This window comes from Haliaeetus albicilla, chromosome 11 (assembly GCF_947461875.1).
Source record: "Haliaeetus albicilla chromosome 11, bHalAlb1.1, whole genome shotgun sequence".
NCBI lineage: Eukaryota > Metazoa > Chordata > Aves > Accipitriformes > Accipitridae > Haliaeetus > Haliaeetus albicilla.
In genome coordinates, this window is record NC_091493.1 from 3,513,500 (window position 1) to 3,527,893 (window position 14,394).

Sequence of the window (14,394 nt, forward strand, 5' to 3'; positions counted from 1 at the left end):
ATATACAATGTGCAAGCACTTTAAAAGCACATCAAATGAGAACACATAAGACCACCAGACTGCTCCGCTTTATAACTGAAGGAACGCTCAACAAGTAAAGGCACAGAGAAGTGCTGAAGATCTAAAAACTTAAGTTTTCAGTTGTAAATGCCAGCTGTTAAACATGATGTAAGTGCCAAATTTCATTTGCTAAATACCTTCTAAATAACTAGAAACAAGACAATTGTTGCTCAGCAATAAAACAACCAATTTCTGTGGAAAGTTGATACCAACTACACACAGGAGTAATTCATGTCTTCAGCAACTACTTCAGGAAACAGTATTAAACTTAGATTTTATTTAGCTTGTGAGATTACTGCATGGGGTCATCGTGCATGAGCAGAAGTTGCTTTTCCAAGGAGGTATAGCAATTGCACTTGCACAGAGCAATTTCCATTGGACAAAGACTAACAATTTTTAGCTTGTACACCAAATGCATTGACACTGTTCTGAAAAAAGACGTGGTTTAGAGAGCTCTCAAGCACATAAGCAAGATGTGATACTGTTTAATCTTGAGTCACAGGAGAACCTTCTGTAATATGACTAAGAGTGTGCCTAAGCATTTTGAAGATGGGTGAGAAAAAACAATGATAGCACTCACATTTTAAGCAGCGTTTGGAGACACAAAATGCCTACAACAAAAGAACTGCTTAATTGTAACCTTAATGTTCAAAAAAATCTATACTGTTCAATGTGAGAAAGTTTAACTACAGGACTAGAATATGTTAATAAATCTTTTACTGATGATTTTGAAAGCAGCTACATTTTTAAATATTCATCTTGCAGAGGAATGCAAACTAGAACAATTTATCTCATTTTAAAATAAAGTGCAATTAAGACCTTAGCCCACACAAGGATGCTCAGGCAACCCAAAGAGCCATCAATAAGCAATCAGGTAAACCCACACATGTCAGTATCAGGGTTTTCCATTTACATCCAAATTCATTTGATTTTGAAGCTCTGCTCACCAGTTTCTCCTCAGTTCTGCATGCACAGCCAGCTACAATACAGAAGCTGCATTTCAAGCTAATTGGACATTTATTATCTTACCCAGCTTGTTTTAGAACATTTCTTTGCCATGCACATAATATTTTATGTAATGTGATGCTCCAAATAAACTGTGCAAGATTTTGGATCACAACAAGAATTCCAATGGAATTTGCCACTTCTGTAACGTGCAGGATAAATGCACTGACACCTTTAGTGCCGTAATACACACAAAAGCACCATGGCAGTGTATGCAATTTCATAAATACATTAGCAAATCTGTGAGTTTACCTTTAGATACAGTCAGAGCTGGTGACCATTGCGATCTCAGGATATCAAGACAAATACTTCCATTACTGTTTATGTTTGGGTGGTATATTTTTGTTGTAAAAGCAATCTGGAATAAAAAAATAATTAAAAACCAAGTAACATCAAATTATGTTTATTACATTTGGAATCCTTAACATTGTACTTTCAGGTCCAGTCATACTAGATCTGCCAACACAATTTATTGTACACTTTTGTCTGTTCATCCACTATGAACGTGTATCCTATTGCTGGCCTTTGTGGTTTTAACTTCCAAAATTAAGCCTCAAAGAACTAAGACATAGAAACAAAGCTTTGACCAAAAAAATTGCGTAAGTTTTGAGAGAAAGGACTTACCTTTGGTGGTTTGAAAGGATAGTCTGTTGGAAAGTGTACTGTGAGGAAAAATACTCCCCCTTGATATGCACTATCAGGCTGGGGAAAAAAACAAAACAAACAAAACACATTAATATATTGCAGTTATTTTGGAGCTTCCCTTCTGAACATAGACAACCTCCCAAAGCTGCGAGTATCTTAGAAAATCCATTTTCTCCCCAGTACACAGCCCATAGTATGGGCTGTGTACTGGGAAGGCACAGCAGGAAGCGAAACCTCCCACTGGCCTACAGATCTACAGTAGAGCCAACCAGGGCTACTACTCTAGTAGCGCAGTGCAGCTACTGAGTGCTGCCCTTCTTGGGGAAAGAAAGGGAGGGAGCAGTGTTTGACTGGTGGACCTACAAAACTGCTGATCCACCAGCTCCACCACACCAAGGGGAATACAAAACCCAGAGCAGGTCTTCCAAATCCTGTCTCCGTGCAACACCACAGCTGCTCTGATCCTCCTCCATCCTTAAGCTACAAATATACTTACCTTAAGAAGTGGTTTCTCTTTGCAGATGCAAAGAGTAGGATTTTCCAACATAATTCAGTTGATCATGATGACATCAGGGAGTTTTAAAACACACAACATCTTTGTGACCTGTACAAATCTGTGAACATGCATTTTGTTAGAGAACATGTGCACAGGTTTACGTCCAGGTTGCACACAGTTAATAGATAGAAATAACTTTGTTGCAGTTATCTGTTGAAGAAACCTGTCATTTTTATTAACTAGAAAAGTGAGGAGAAAAGTCTCAGTGCTAAATGACAGAGAGCAGTGCTGCCATTTCTGATTAAGAGAAGGAGAAGAAAACCTTTCTCATTACTCGGTAAGTTTAAAACAGCAACAACGGAACTCAATCTCAGCAAAGCTGCAGAAGATCAAGTTTTTGGGTTTTCTTATGGAAGCAAAGGCAGATTGTTTTTTTTAAATAAAATGTTTACCTTGGAAATGAGCAAAAATTACATTTTTAGAGATGAATATAAGAGGTAAAGTCACAAATGGTCCACCAAGACATGTCGTCTTGCACACTCAAAATGCAGACAGCGTTGCAATGTAAGGCAGGTTATATATAGTATTGCTAAGAAGTCAGCATTAGGTAACATCGGAAGAGATTGCCACTGTACTTCCAATTACATTTGAAAGGACTGCTTGCACGCGTACTAAATGATTTGTTGAAGTTAAAATAAGCTGAAGATGAGACAAGTTCAGTGTCAGACAGCAGGCAAAGTAGTCACACTACGTTTTATGAGTAAGGTATATAAAACAAATTGATGATGCCCACAGACAGGAGAAGAGGTTACCCTACTTCCAGACATAGGAAGTGAATTCTGAAGGCAAGCTTTAGTTCTATGCTTCCCTCAGGCCATCAGGAAACATACAGGATGTGCATCCCTATTTCCTTATGTTATCAAGAAAAAGGATTAATATCCTGATGGTGTTCTTTTCTCGTACCTCAGCAGAAATGGCTGAGAAAGGTTGGCAAGAGATGCTCGTTCTTATCCTTAACTAGAGAAATCTGAAGAAACCGAAGCAAAGAAAAGAGTATTTTCCACTACAGAATATGAAAGGTGAACTGCAAGCTGGAAGAAAAAACGGAATTTAAGTTGGGATTTACGTTGCTAGTATTTCCCTTGCTCAGGTTATCACAGTCATTCAGGACAAAGACATTATTGGTGGCAATCAGCATGTAAGCTTTTGTTAACTCTTAACTTCTCTGCTGTTTTGCCATTCACCTTTAAGCAGCTCAGAAGGGTAGGGGTTAGAATGACTTTGTATGTGAAAGAACACTTGTTAAAGAAAAATGGCAAAAGCATTAGTATCCTACAGAAAAACTTGCCACAATCACTTCAGTTGCTGCTGGGCCATTGACAAGTTGGACAACAGACTCCAGCACTGGCAATTCAGTAACTGATCTTTCACTGCGTCAGAGCAGCTGTGCTGCAAATGCAGAAATTTTCTGAAAACAGACACAATACCACTTTCCTCTACCATGTGATACTGCATCTTAATGGATTAAGTATTGTCTCAAAATTTCAGCTTACACAGTGATTCAGCTGACCATCTGAACTAGAAACTCTTCTTTCCAAATTAATAAGTCCAAAAGGAAAACACTAGGAATACAAACTCCTTACCATGATATGAATAAACACCCCTTCCCTCAGGTCATATTGTTCTTTATTCTTTTTGCTAAAACCCTTTTCAGTTTCCCTTTAAAACTTTCTGTTCTTAAGCTTTATTGTCCTTATGTCATTTCCTTGACAAGAGTCATAAATGGAGTCTTTAGAGATCTCCCTCAACCCAAGGAAAGCAGGCCTTTCTCACAAAGAAACCAAAAGTAACCACAACTGCTGGCCTACAGTTCGCAAAAGCCATCTGTTTTTGCCAGAGCCACATTACAGCCATCATATAGGCTCTATCTAAAAGCCCCCAAAATCACCCTGTGCAACTCCACTCTTGTTTACAGTCACCAACTTTAACACTGAATTACACCCACTCTTCCTCCTTTCAGATGGATGACTCTTCCAGAATTGATCACCTTTGAAAAGCAAGCAAGCTTTTCACTTTGCAGCCCACATCACCAATTCAAACATTGCAGTTGACTGATTAAGCACCCCTAACTTCATGAAGGGGGATGTTTGAACAGTTACAGAAAGAAACTAGTACCAGACTACTAAGAACAACAATACCACCCTAAATCTTTAATCTATACACAGCACAGCTGAATTTGACTGCCATGGTTACAGAAACCCAAATGAATCCTTCTGTAACAAAAAGGGAAACAAGGTCTACTTTCTAATGGGCATGAATTATATACTTACAGGTCCCATAATTGTTGCTTGCCAATGAAACACTGAAAGTCAAAAAGATACAACAATTAAGACATTTTCTGAGTTTTTCGTAACCGGAAAAAGGTCAGCTGTGACAATGTATTGTGAAGAGCTTACAGTCATCTCCAACAGGTCCGGCAGAACAGTGGGCCGGTGGGTCTCGCTGCAGATCACTTAGTTCCTGTAAGAAACACACAAATATTTGAAAGATCTCTACACAAAAATACACACCACTCAGCAGCATCACTTCAGCAGTAAGAACACAAACAGGTTTTATTAAATAGACCTGTGATATTTTTAAAGAAATCAATACTTGAAATGCCCATTGATACTGAAAGGGTTTTTTTTGCCAGATAAGCCTGCAGCTAAAGACAACATTGTGCTATAAATTAATATCTGGAAGTATTTAAGAGTTATAGCCAAGTTCATAATAAGCTGGATGTATTCAGGTAGACAGAAAAAAGAAATTAAATGAAGGGTTTCTTGATTTGTCGGTAAACTCACTGCTTAATTTAGAAATTTATGTGCTAATCTGACTGTTCTTTTAGCTTTTGATTTGTAATTTACAAAAGCTTCTTGTATTGGCCTGCTGAGTTAAACTAGCTCATAAAATGCTTGCAGTCTGCCTAGAGATGATATATGAACATAACAAAGTTTTCTAAGTAAACTAGAAAATAAAGGAAAAAACATTAGCTCTACACCCTATTTAACATACCTTGATTTAATTCCCTGCATGCTTTTTTTCAAAATGACTACTGAAAAACTCCCAAGAAAGCTGAAATTTAAGAGAAGCATTCAGAGAAGCTTTTGCAGGTCAACTGATCTATTTCTCTTGCAGAAGTCCACACAGTCCCAAATAATTTAAAATTATTATTCAATTACTCAAAACCAGCTCAGCTTTTCATCTGATTTATGATCACTGTATCAAATGCAAAACAAGACAGGCATTAATGTTGGTTCATTTTTCTTGTTTAATTCAATATCCTACTTTTGATGTCTGAAATTTTACTGTACTAATAACAAACAACGTTTTCCAATTCTAAGCTGATAGGAACTGTGCTGCAGTAAGTTTAACAATTATGTATAAATACTTCCATTGAAATAAGCTAAAAGATATGTGCTAAACCACTGTTCCTAAGTCACTCAATTACTCAAAACACATATTTAAGTCAACAATAAACATAAGCAGGTCTGCAAATATCTCCTTTAGTTTAGCTTAAGGAATAACAGTGAAAACATTTCTACTCAAAAATCATTAGTCAAGACAACTACTTCCAAAATCAAGGTTTAAATTGGAACTAAGTTTAACTCAGGTGTAGAATTTGTGTACGTAGTGTGATCAGACCTTATGTAAATTTGAAGGGTTTAAACTCTGCGCTTCTCAACTGCTGTGATATATTTATCCGTTTATGACATCCAGTAAACATTTCAACTCAACACACTACTCTCTTCAAGGGACCCAATTTACTATGCATGTGGCACCTAAATTCAGGCACACTTCTTACAGGTCCATACTCGGACCTTAATTCAAAGAAAGGCACTGCAACGTATCTTCGTCCAGTTAATACAGTACTGTTACTACTTGCTCTGAAGTCATTCCTCACAGTCCTTGCGATTTAAACCAAAAGAGACAGTTCTTTCATATAATGAAATAGCTCAGGTTGCCAACTAGTGTTACCTGTCTGCCCTTAACTTTATTCTGTTGGTGAAATTGTACACTGGTCCAGAAACAGCACTCCGGACTAGACTTTGACTAATAAAGGCAATAGCAAAACACTTTAAAAGCGCAGTTCCCTTTTTAATCGGAGGATTCAAATTTCACCAAGGGAGCGATACAGAGAACTAACTAGTAATCCATGCAAAGCCAAGTAATTGCCAGTACACGAAGGGAGTCAACATGTCTCAAGTTTCCAGGAGTCATGGGAGTTGTAACAACCACTACCAGCAGCAGAGCTGTTACAGCCACTGTCTACTCTAATTTGCAACTCAAGATCTAACCCAACAAGAGAAGATTAGGTCTTGTACGCACACTTCAAAAAAGCCAGCTAGACGACACTGTTAGCCAAAACAGAGAATTGAAAGCCTAAAAATCATACATTTTATAGCAGTCATTGCTGACTACTAAATTAAAGGCAATGATGGGAAAAATAAGTAGCTTAAACTCTTCTGAAAGTCTCTAAAATATATGCAAACATTCCTATATGCATACGCAAACTGCTAGGCAAGCACTTAATTTTGGAGTCGCAAGTCTATAACAGCGCCCTCATTTGCTAGATGCTTTCCTCAAGATCTTTACATACCCTAAACCCACACAAATTGGTTTTCTTTCCTATGTACACACATACTTCAAAACTGGCAGGAACTGGGGAAGGCTCCTTAGGTATACACTTTCAATTGGTTTCAGCTAAAGGCACTATTCAACTTCATATTGTTAATTATGCTGTTTAAGCTTCATATTCAAAGCAAAATTATCTGCAGAGCTGTAAGATTTAGGCTTCAAGCTTTCCTACATCTTTTGAAATGGTGCAAGGAGATAGTCAGAATGTCCCTGAGTCAGATTGACTTCCCAGTGTCCAGAACCAAACACTGCAGAACAGTTGTGATGATTCTCTAGAGTAAGTATGTGTAAAAAAACCTGCTTCATGAATTTACATATTCACAAAAGAATGAGAAGTTGAATACAAGAATTCTCTATACAAAACAGCAAAGATGCTCTTCACAAGAAGCCCAAAACGTTGCTTTGTCAAGGGACAAGGCTGAAGAGTTACAAAGCACAATGAACTGAAACCTCATTAAGAAGTGCAAGAGAACAGTATGTAAGGCATTACGCAGTCAACACTAAAGACTTCCCGTAATTTTAAGTTAATTGGTTCCAGCAGCTTTGTCCATGTTTTATGGATTGTCACCATGTAGCTGCAAGATGCAGGTCGGGTTACTTCAAGGCCTTGTCTATACCAATATTTTTAGTCACTGGTATAGAAAACACTGGTGCAAGACTTTGATGTACATAGGCTAACAAACAGGATCTATAACTCAAAGGAGTGCAGATTCAGTTTCTAAAGTGCACACCAGTGCAACATCTTTTATGAGAATACACAAAACCAAAATTTTGTCTGCAAAAGATGCAAACAGAATTATCAGTTATTTCAAGCACTGGTGAATGTCACAGCATAAAAGCATCTATCAAGAGCTCTAACACATGCCACACTATTGCAGTACAGCCAGGATAAACTTGTACAGAGAAAACAACTAAGCTGAGGACAGTGGTAGGAATAGATCTTCTAATCCTCTCAAACATAGAAAATATTAGAGAGTAGAATAGAATACTGTTAATTCTATGCTTCTAACTGGTTGCAATGAATGGGTGCTACAGCAAACTATTTCCCCTGTTTGTAACTACTGAGAAGCAGCCAAGCACAAAAGTAAGCAGGATCTGTGACCAGGTGTAGCTAATAAAGGAATATTAGCATAATGCTACAAACGCTAAGCAACAATTACTGGAGATGGACACAGCAAAGCCTCCAAATTATCACCTTTCATTGCACCACATGCTGTAGAATAGCTCTGTGGGCAGCATGAAGCAAAAATTTAAAAATCAAGTTTAACATGTAAAACACACGCTATGGTAAGCTATAAATGCTGGAAATATTTCTGAATGTGCAGACTAGTACTCATTGTCAAAGTATAATACAGGATGTATTTCACAAAAGTATAAAGTTGGTGAAGACTGGAAGGCCAGTTTAACACTTACACACTTTATTAGCAGTCAGGCTTCTCTCCTAAAAAGCTACTGGGACAAGACTGTGGAGGATACTTTGATAACAAGGACATAAATATTCTCAGCACAGTACTCATGGACACGCAATGGCTATGAGCATGAGTAGTAACAAAAAAAAGCCCTAAAAATATCTCCTCTTTTTCAGTTCAAAAAAAAAAGTCAGAAATGCAGACTATCAGAATACAAAAAAACCTGCAGTCAGCATCACTAAAAGCTATTTTAATTCTCTAAGTGACACAAAACCACAATCAGAGCCCTTTTCCATGCTGTTATTTAGAATACAGGCTTTTATATTTGCCAGTGATGTTCTTCATTTCTTGCACAAAATGCACTGTAGACCACAGACTCACTTCCTACCAACTCCATGCATACACTACTGCTGTTATATTAATGCTGTTTGGAACCATCTGTCAAAAAAAAACCCCAGCGGTTATACTTAGACTAGTTAAAGGATTCTCTGTTCTTCATAAATTTGGTAAATGTAAAGCAAATATTTATCTTACTATTTCTCTATATAAAGGTAAGTCTTAGGAATAAAGTATATATTCGATTTTTATACATTGTTTTAATGCAAAAAATATTGTTGTGATATCACAGCTTATGTTTTGAAAGCCAATTAAAACATTTTATATTACGGATCCACAAAAGAAGTTTCCTCAGTATGGTTATTACCATCCAAAGACAGCATGTGACTCAACAGTTTAAACCTAAACTACAAATATTGATAAAATTTTATTTACTTGAGTAGATTTACAGTAACAAGTTATTTTCAACATAAATATTCAAGTCCATATGCTCTGTTAGTCTACACATATACGAAACACATACTGAAACAAACAGACATTTAGTTCATTGACATATCTAAATATTTCAATGCTTCTATTCTTACTGAGCTGTAGGAAAAAAACAATCAAGCACTATGTACAAACAAGATAAAAAACAACAGCTATTTTTCTCTTTAACTGGTTTCAAAATCTCTTCTGCACTCTCTTCTAAGTCCAATTTTTTTTATGCCTATAACAAAACTAAATACCAATTTTGTACTTTCAAACAGCCTGAGCCATTAACAAGCACATCATCAACCCCCCAGTAACACTAGAGGAGCACCCAGAAGTAAAGGATTTATGATGAAAACAATCTCAACTGCAATACTGAACTAACAGGACAGCAAACTCACAATTAGATCTGTAAAAAAAGAATTCAGAAAAGGAATCTCAGAAAAATGGTTCTGCATAGGACACACAGGCAGAACTGACCTATGCACTAACTTGCATAACCTGACAGCCTGAACTATTTTCTACCTTGCAGAAAAGCCACGGTGTCTCAATTTCCAGAGGTGGTAACAATAGTCTTCTTTGCACAATATCCCTTCCCAACTAAAACCTACACTATTTGTTTTGTTTTCATAATTTGCAACATCTGGAATTTACAATGACCATAAAAACATGTGCTCTTCTTTCACTGGTGCATCACAGACTACAGAGAAGCAGCTCCTGCCCCAAGGAACATCTATTCTATATCACACACAGAGCGCAGCCTGAAGTTTTTGACAGCGCAGGAACGTAGTGCCTCTCTGATGCAATGGCAAAGCAAAGCACTGACAAGGTAAACTAACACAGGCTCCTCAGCTTAAGATGAATAAGAATCCCCTGTCTGAGATTCTCTGAGGAACTCGGAGATGAATTTGTCATGGAGGCGGCACTGACAGCTGTGCTTGCACAGCAGGGCTTCATGTCCTCACTGCTCTTCCACTTGCAGCACTAAGCTGAACATACTTTCATGGGCAGTGATCAGCTTGTTCATTGGTTATTCAGTTGCTCATTTTTTAAGGCAGCTCCCAAGTACAATACATCTTTCCATTACTATAGTCTTGAAGTCCACACGCTGTCCTCCTTTGAGGAGTCCCTCAAGGCTGATCAACAAAAGACCAGATGCAATGACACAGATCACAATGGCAATACTATTTAGAAATTGGAGTCACAACTGGTATGAGACAAAATATGCTTACTAACATGTGTACATATTACCGCTTTTCTTCCTTTGGATGTGCTATCATCCTGAACACAGAAATTATCAAAATTATTGTGAACAAACACTCAAGCTTGCCACCAGAACCCCTTAGCTGTGTTACAAGTACAATTCTGAACCACCAAAGCTTAACTTCAGACAGTATGTCTAGACTGACAAGCTCCCATGTAATACCATTGTGTTTTCTGGCAGCGCTTTGTTCTCCAAAGAGTTCCTCTAAGCACTTTGTGAAACTATGAAGTCCTTACAGCATTTCCTCTACTCCAGATCTTATCCCATACTACCCTTGAGACACAACATAGCTATCAACCTTTACAGCCAGCCTGAAATATCAGGAAGTTAGATGGGATAAATACACCATCACACAAATACATTTCATCTAGCAATAAACTTCCAGTTTTGTAATTTTCAAGAAAGCTCTACATAGGACAATGACATCAAGATAGTTTGTCTTTTTTAACTTCTCCCATTCATTTTAACTTTCTATTTGAAACAATCCTATTTCCTTGCCACTTTCCTCTTCTACTGCTCCGGAGGCAGACTGCTGGCCAAATCCCTCTAGGGAGACTGCTGGCCAAATCCCTCTAGTTGTACTTTTTTCTTCCCCAAGAAAGGCAGCAGATAGTGATGAGGGTAGTTAATCAAAAAAAGAAAACTAGCAATAGTCATTTCTGCAGCAAAACAGAAGCAGGAGGTAACTAGTTTTGAATGTAATCTCAGCTCTTCTGGTAGGTCCTTCCCCAATGTCTCTTCATGTTTTGGATAGAAGTTTTTGCATAAAATCAGGAAATCTTACACTACCTTGAAGTTGGCATCCTGGTAAGCTTTTCTTCATTTTTGAAGAGTAGAAACAGAATCTATTAGGGCTAACAGGATGAAAGATACTGTTTCTTAAATAGTACACCCATAATTTCACATCTATTGAACACAAAGTTTTTAAATGCCCCACTAAAGAAAATTGTGGGTTTCCAATATGTATGGAAGTCTCTAAAGCAGGAAGAAAAGTTACGCAGTGAATGCGATAGGAGAAAAATAGAGACAACAATCCTATTCTAGCAGGACCTCATTTGGAAGGCCACAAACTACCACTCCATCTCAAAAATACCAGAAGACCACCAGACATTCCACTTTGTCTGTTCACCTTAGCAGAACGAAACTGAACAAAAGGAAAGAGAAAGTATTCAGAACAATCCTTTTCTTATAAACACAAGAGTAAGGAGATATTCAAGAAAAGGTGGGAAATTAAAAAGGCAACAAAAGGCAAAGCATTCCCATAATATGCAGAAGCATGACAAAGTAGAGAAAAATCACTGTAGTTATCTATTAATATTTGATATAAGGTTCAAATGTACCATTCACAACAAATACGTGATATGAAGCAACAAAAATCTCCCTTAATTGCACTACCTGTAAAGGCATAATGAGATTTGTAGCATGAGACATGACTACTGACTTCTAGTAGAAATCCATCCAAATAACTTTATATCTATTGTAGGGTATCCCAAATCTGCTCACTGCAGGGTTAACTGGTCATTATAGAATTCTATTTCTGTAATACCAACATTTTCCAACAGCAAAAGGGAATCCAGAACAAGAAATTACAGCACAGTCACAGAACCAGGATAGCACAAACACCGACTAAACATGGTGCATCAACAGCAACAAAATACCACGTATTCTATAACACAGCCAATGCACTAACATTAACTCAACTTCTATGTTTACCATCCGTAATGCTTTTTTTGTCTGTGCTGTACAGTGACCAGTCAGGTCTTGCCAAACAAAAGGAATCTAGATGTTTACTTCACAATTAAAACCTGACCATTCACAAATACTATCCAAAAACTCTACAACTGGGGTACATTCAAAGGTCATGTCAAGTACTGGGCTGACAGCACTTCCTAATGTGGAAAAAAAACCTCATGCACAGAGCTGACCAAGCTGTGCCACAACAGGAGTGCAGTATTTTGGCAACAGATGTTTTACTTACACCTCTACTAAAGATAACCCGTTAACACAACGTCGCCTTTCACGCAGTGCTTCACAATCACACGCTCGGGAAATATCGCAGATGTTTTATTAACGACAGCTTAAAGCACTGACTGGGGGGGGGGGCTTCAAGAAGGTGAAGAGTCCCGACACCGCAAGGAGACCGACAGGAGCCACCCTTTTTCCACCTCACGACCAGGACAGCCGCGCCCCGCACCGGCCTGGGCCCCTCCGCCCCCTCAGGAGACCCCGCTGAGCCGCGGCCCGGCCCGGCCCGCCGCCACCCCCCCCCGGGCAGCAGGGGAACGGAGAGCCCTCCCCACCCCCCTTCCCGCGGCTCAGCCCCACTCACTTTCTGTATCCGCTTCAGCGCCATGGGAGAGCAGAGCGGGGCGGGCGGCGGCGGCGGGAGCGCGGCCGGGGCGGGCGGAGGAGGAGCGGGCGGGTAACGGCATCCGCGCGCGCCGCGGAGGCGAGGGGGTTGAGGGGGAGGGGGGGAGGCGCGCGGGGAGGGCGGGTAGAGGGAAGGGTGCGCGGGGCGGGGCGCGCGCGCGCGTTCGCCGGGCCCTTTGTGTCCGCCCTGCGCCTGCGCAGCCCCGGGCCGCTCCGCGGGGCGCGCCGGGAAGTGCAGTCCGTGGGGAGAGCGGCGGCGCTACTGCCCCCTGTCGGCCGGAGGTGCGCACCCCGTCCCAGGCGCGTCCGTGACACCGAAATGTTTTCTTTCTTTATATCGGCACGTAAAATTGACTGCGTTTTGTGAGAGGGCTTTGTTTCGGCCTCGTCCTCTCCTCCTAGGAATTCTGTGCGTCACCCGGAAACTAAAGTACCATTAGGCGGCTTCCGTTCGAAGAAAAGGCGTTTGAAGGTCGCGTCCTTTGCGGGCACAGCGAGGCGTGCAGAAGAGGAAACTAAAGGAGTGGGGCTTCGGAGTTAGAGTGAGAGCGTATTTCTATGCATTCTGTAGCGTATGTCTAAATATTATAGTGGCTATCATGTTTTTTACCAGCCGTGGAAAATGATTTGCCTGCTAGATGACTGCAAAAGTGAAATTTGGTAAATAATTATTAGAAATCTTATCCTAACACTATGATTGAAACAATAGACAAAAGTATAGCCAAGCAATTAACTAGTAGAGGTAGTTACTCATAAGTTTTGCAGTTCTTTGCTCTTATGACTAGATGTTCCCGTACGCTTGATGAGAACAATGTTGAGACTGACCACATGTGATTGAAGCTGCGTTAAGCTTCAAGATCAAAGAACAAGGACAAGAATAAAGACTTCAAGGACAGCAGCAAGAACTTCAAATGGGTCGGTAGTCGCAAAAGCAGCCCTTCGACTCAAATGCATCCTTCATTGCGCATGATCGGATGTAGGCAGTACTAAGATAATTAGTTGCAATTATTTCTATGTATATGTATCCTAATCTGATTAATATGCAATTAGTTATTCTATATAACCTGTTAGTGCTAAAGCTGTGGTATGCACGCTAGGTGGAATTATCCCCTGTGCATCCAGCGCTGCAATAAAGAATGCCTGCTTTCTAAAACTCCAAAATGAGTCTTAGAGAGTTTCTTTGACCAGCTTTTCGGTATCAACAGCACCTGCACCTGCATTACCAGTAAAAGCCAGACATCGCGTTCATGATGCTGTACAAAAGGAACAGGAGAGGCGTGCTGGTTGAAAAGGCTGTTGAGTAGGTTCCAGGCTAGCAAGTCCTTAATCAGGTACAGCACTCTGATAATGCTTTTTTAAGCAAAGACTAGTAATTCTGATGTCAGTACCTGAGTTTGCGAGGTTTAAGGCAGCCATCACTCAGAGGATATCACTCTTTTAGTTCGTCTCTCCACAACTACACAGGAGAGGGCTCATACAACAGTATGTTCTCAGCGGTTTGCAGTATCCCAGTAGCTCAGGGCGCTCCTTAGTAGCAGAGGATGACCGCAAGGTCACGCCCAGCCGGGATCTCCTCACAGTGACGCCCACCACCCGTTTTACACTTGCAGAGGTCTCACAGCCCACTCTACCCTCACTGAGGGTCCTGTGCCGGGCGTCAG

At 39.9% G+C, this 14,394-nt stretch overlaps 1 protein-coding gene across 4 annotated transcripts in view; it reads right to left on the reverse strand.

The window, feature by feature from the left end:
• The window catches only part of UBE2D1 (ubiquitin conjugating enzyme E2 D1), a 44,165-nt gene that overhangs the window by 6,936 nt on the left and 22,835 nt on the right, over nucleotides 1-14,394 (reverse strand). Inside the window, exons 1-6 of one of the 4 annotated variants that reach the window (XM_069795890.1) lie at nucleotides 14,122-14,139; nucleotides 4,663-4,726; nucleotides 4,537-4,568; nucleotides 2,207-2,324; nucleotides 1,690-1,767; nucleotides 1,318-1,423 (exon numbers count right to left, since the gene is read on the reverse strand). In XM_069795890.1, the coding sequence (XP_069651991.1) occupies nucleotides 1,318-1,423; nucleotides 1,690-1,767; nucleotides 2,207-2,257 (235 nt within the window). In that variant the 5' untranslated portion in view covers nucleotides 2,258-2,324; nucleotides 4,537-4,568; nucleotides 4,663-4,726; nucleotides 14,122-14,139. Of the gene's footprint in view, nucleotides 1-1,317; nucleotides 1,424-1,689; nucleotides 1,768-2,206; nucleotides 2,325-4,536; nucleotides 4,569-4,662; nucleotides 4,727-12,692; nucleotides 12,742-12,982; nucleotides 12,987-14,121; nucleotides 14,140-14,394 lie in introns of those variants that run through there. The other 3 variants (XM_069795888.1, XM_069795889.1, XM_069795887.1) reach the window with 3 other exon arrangements.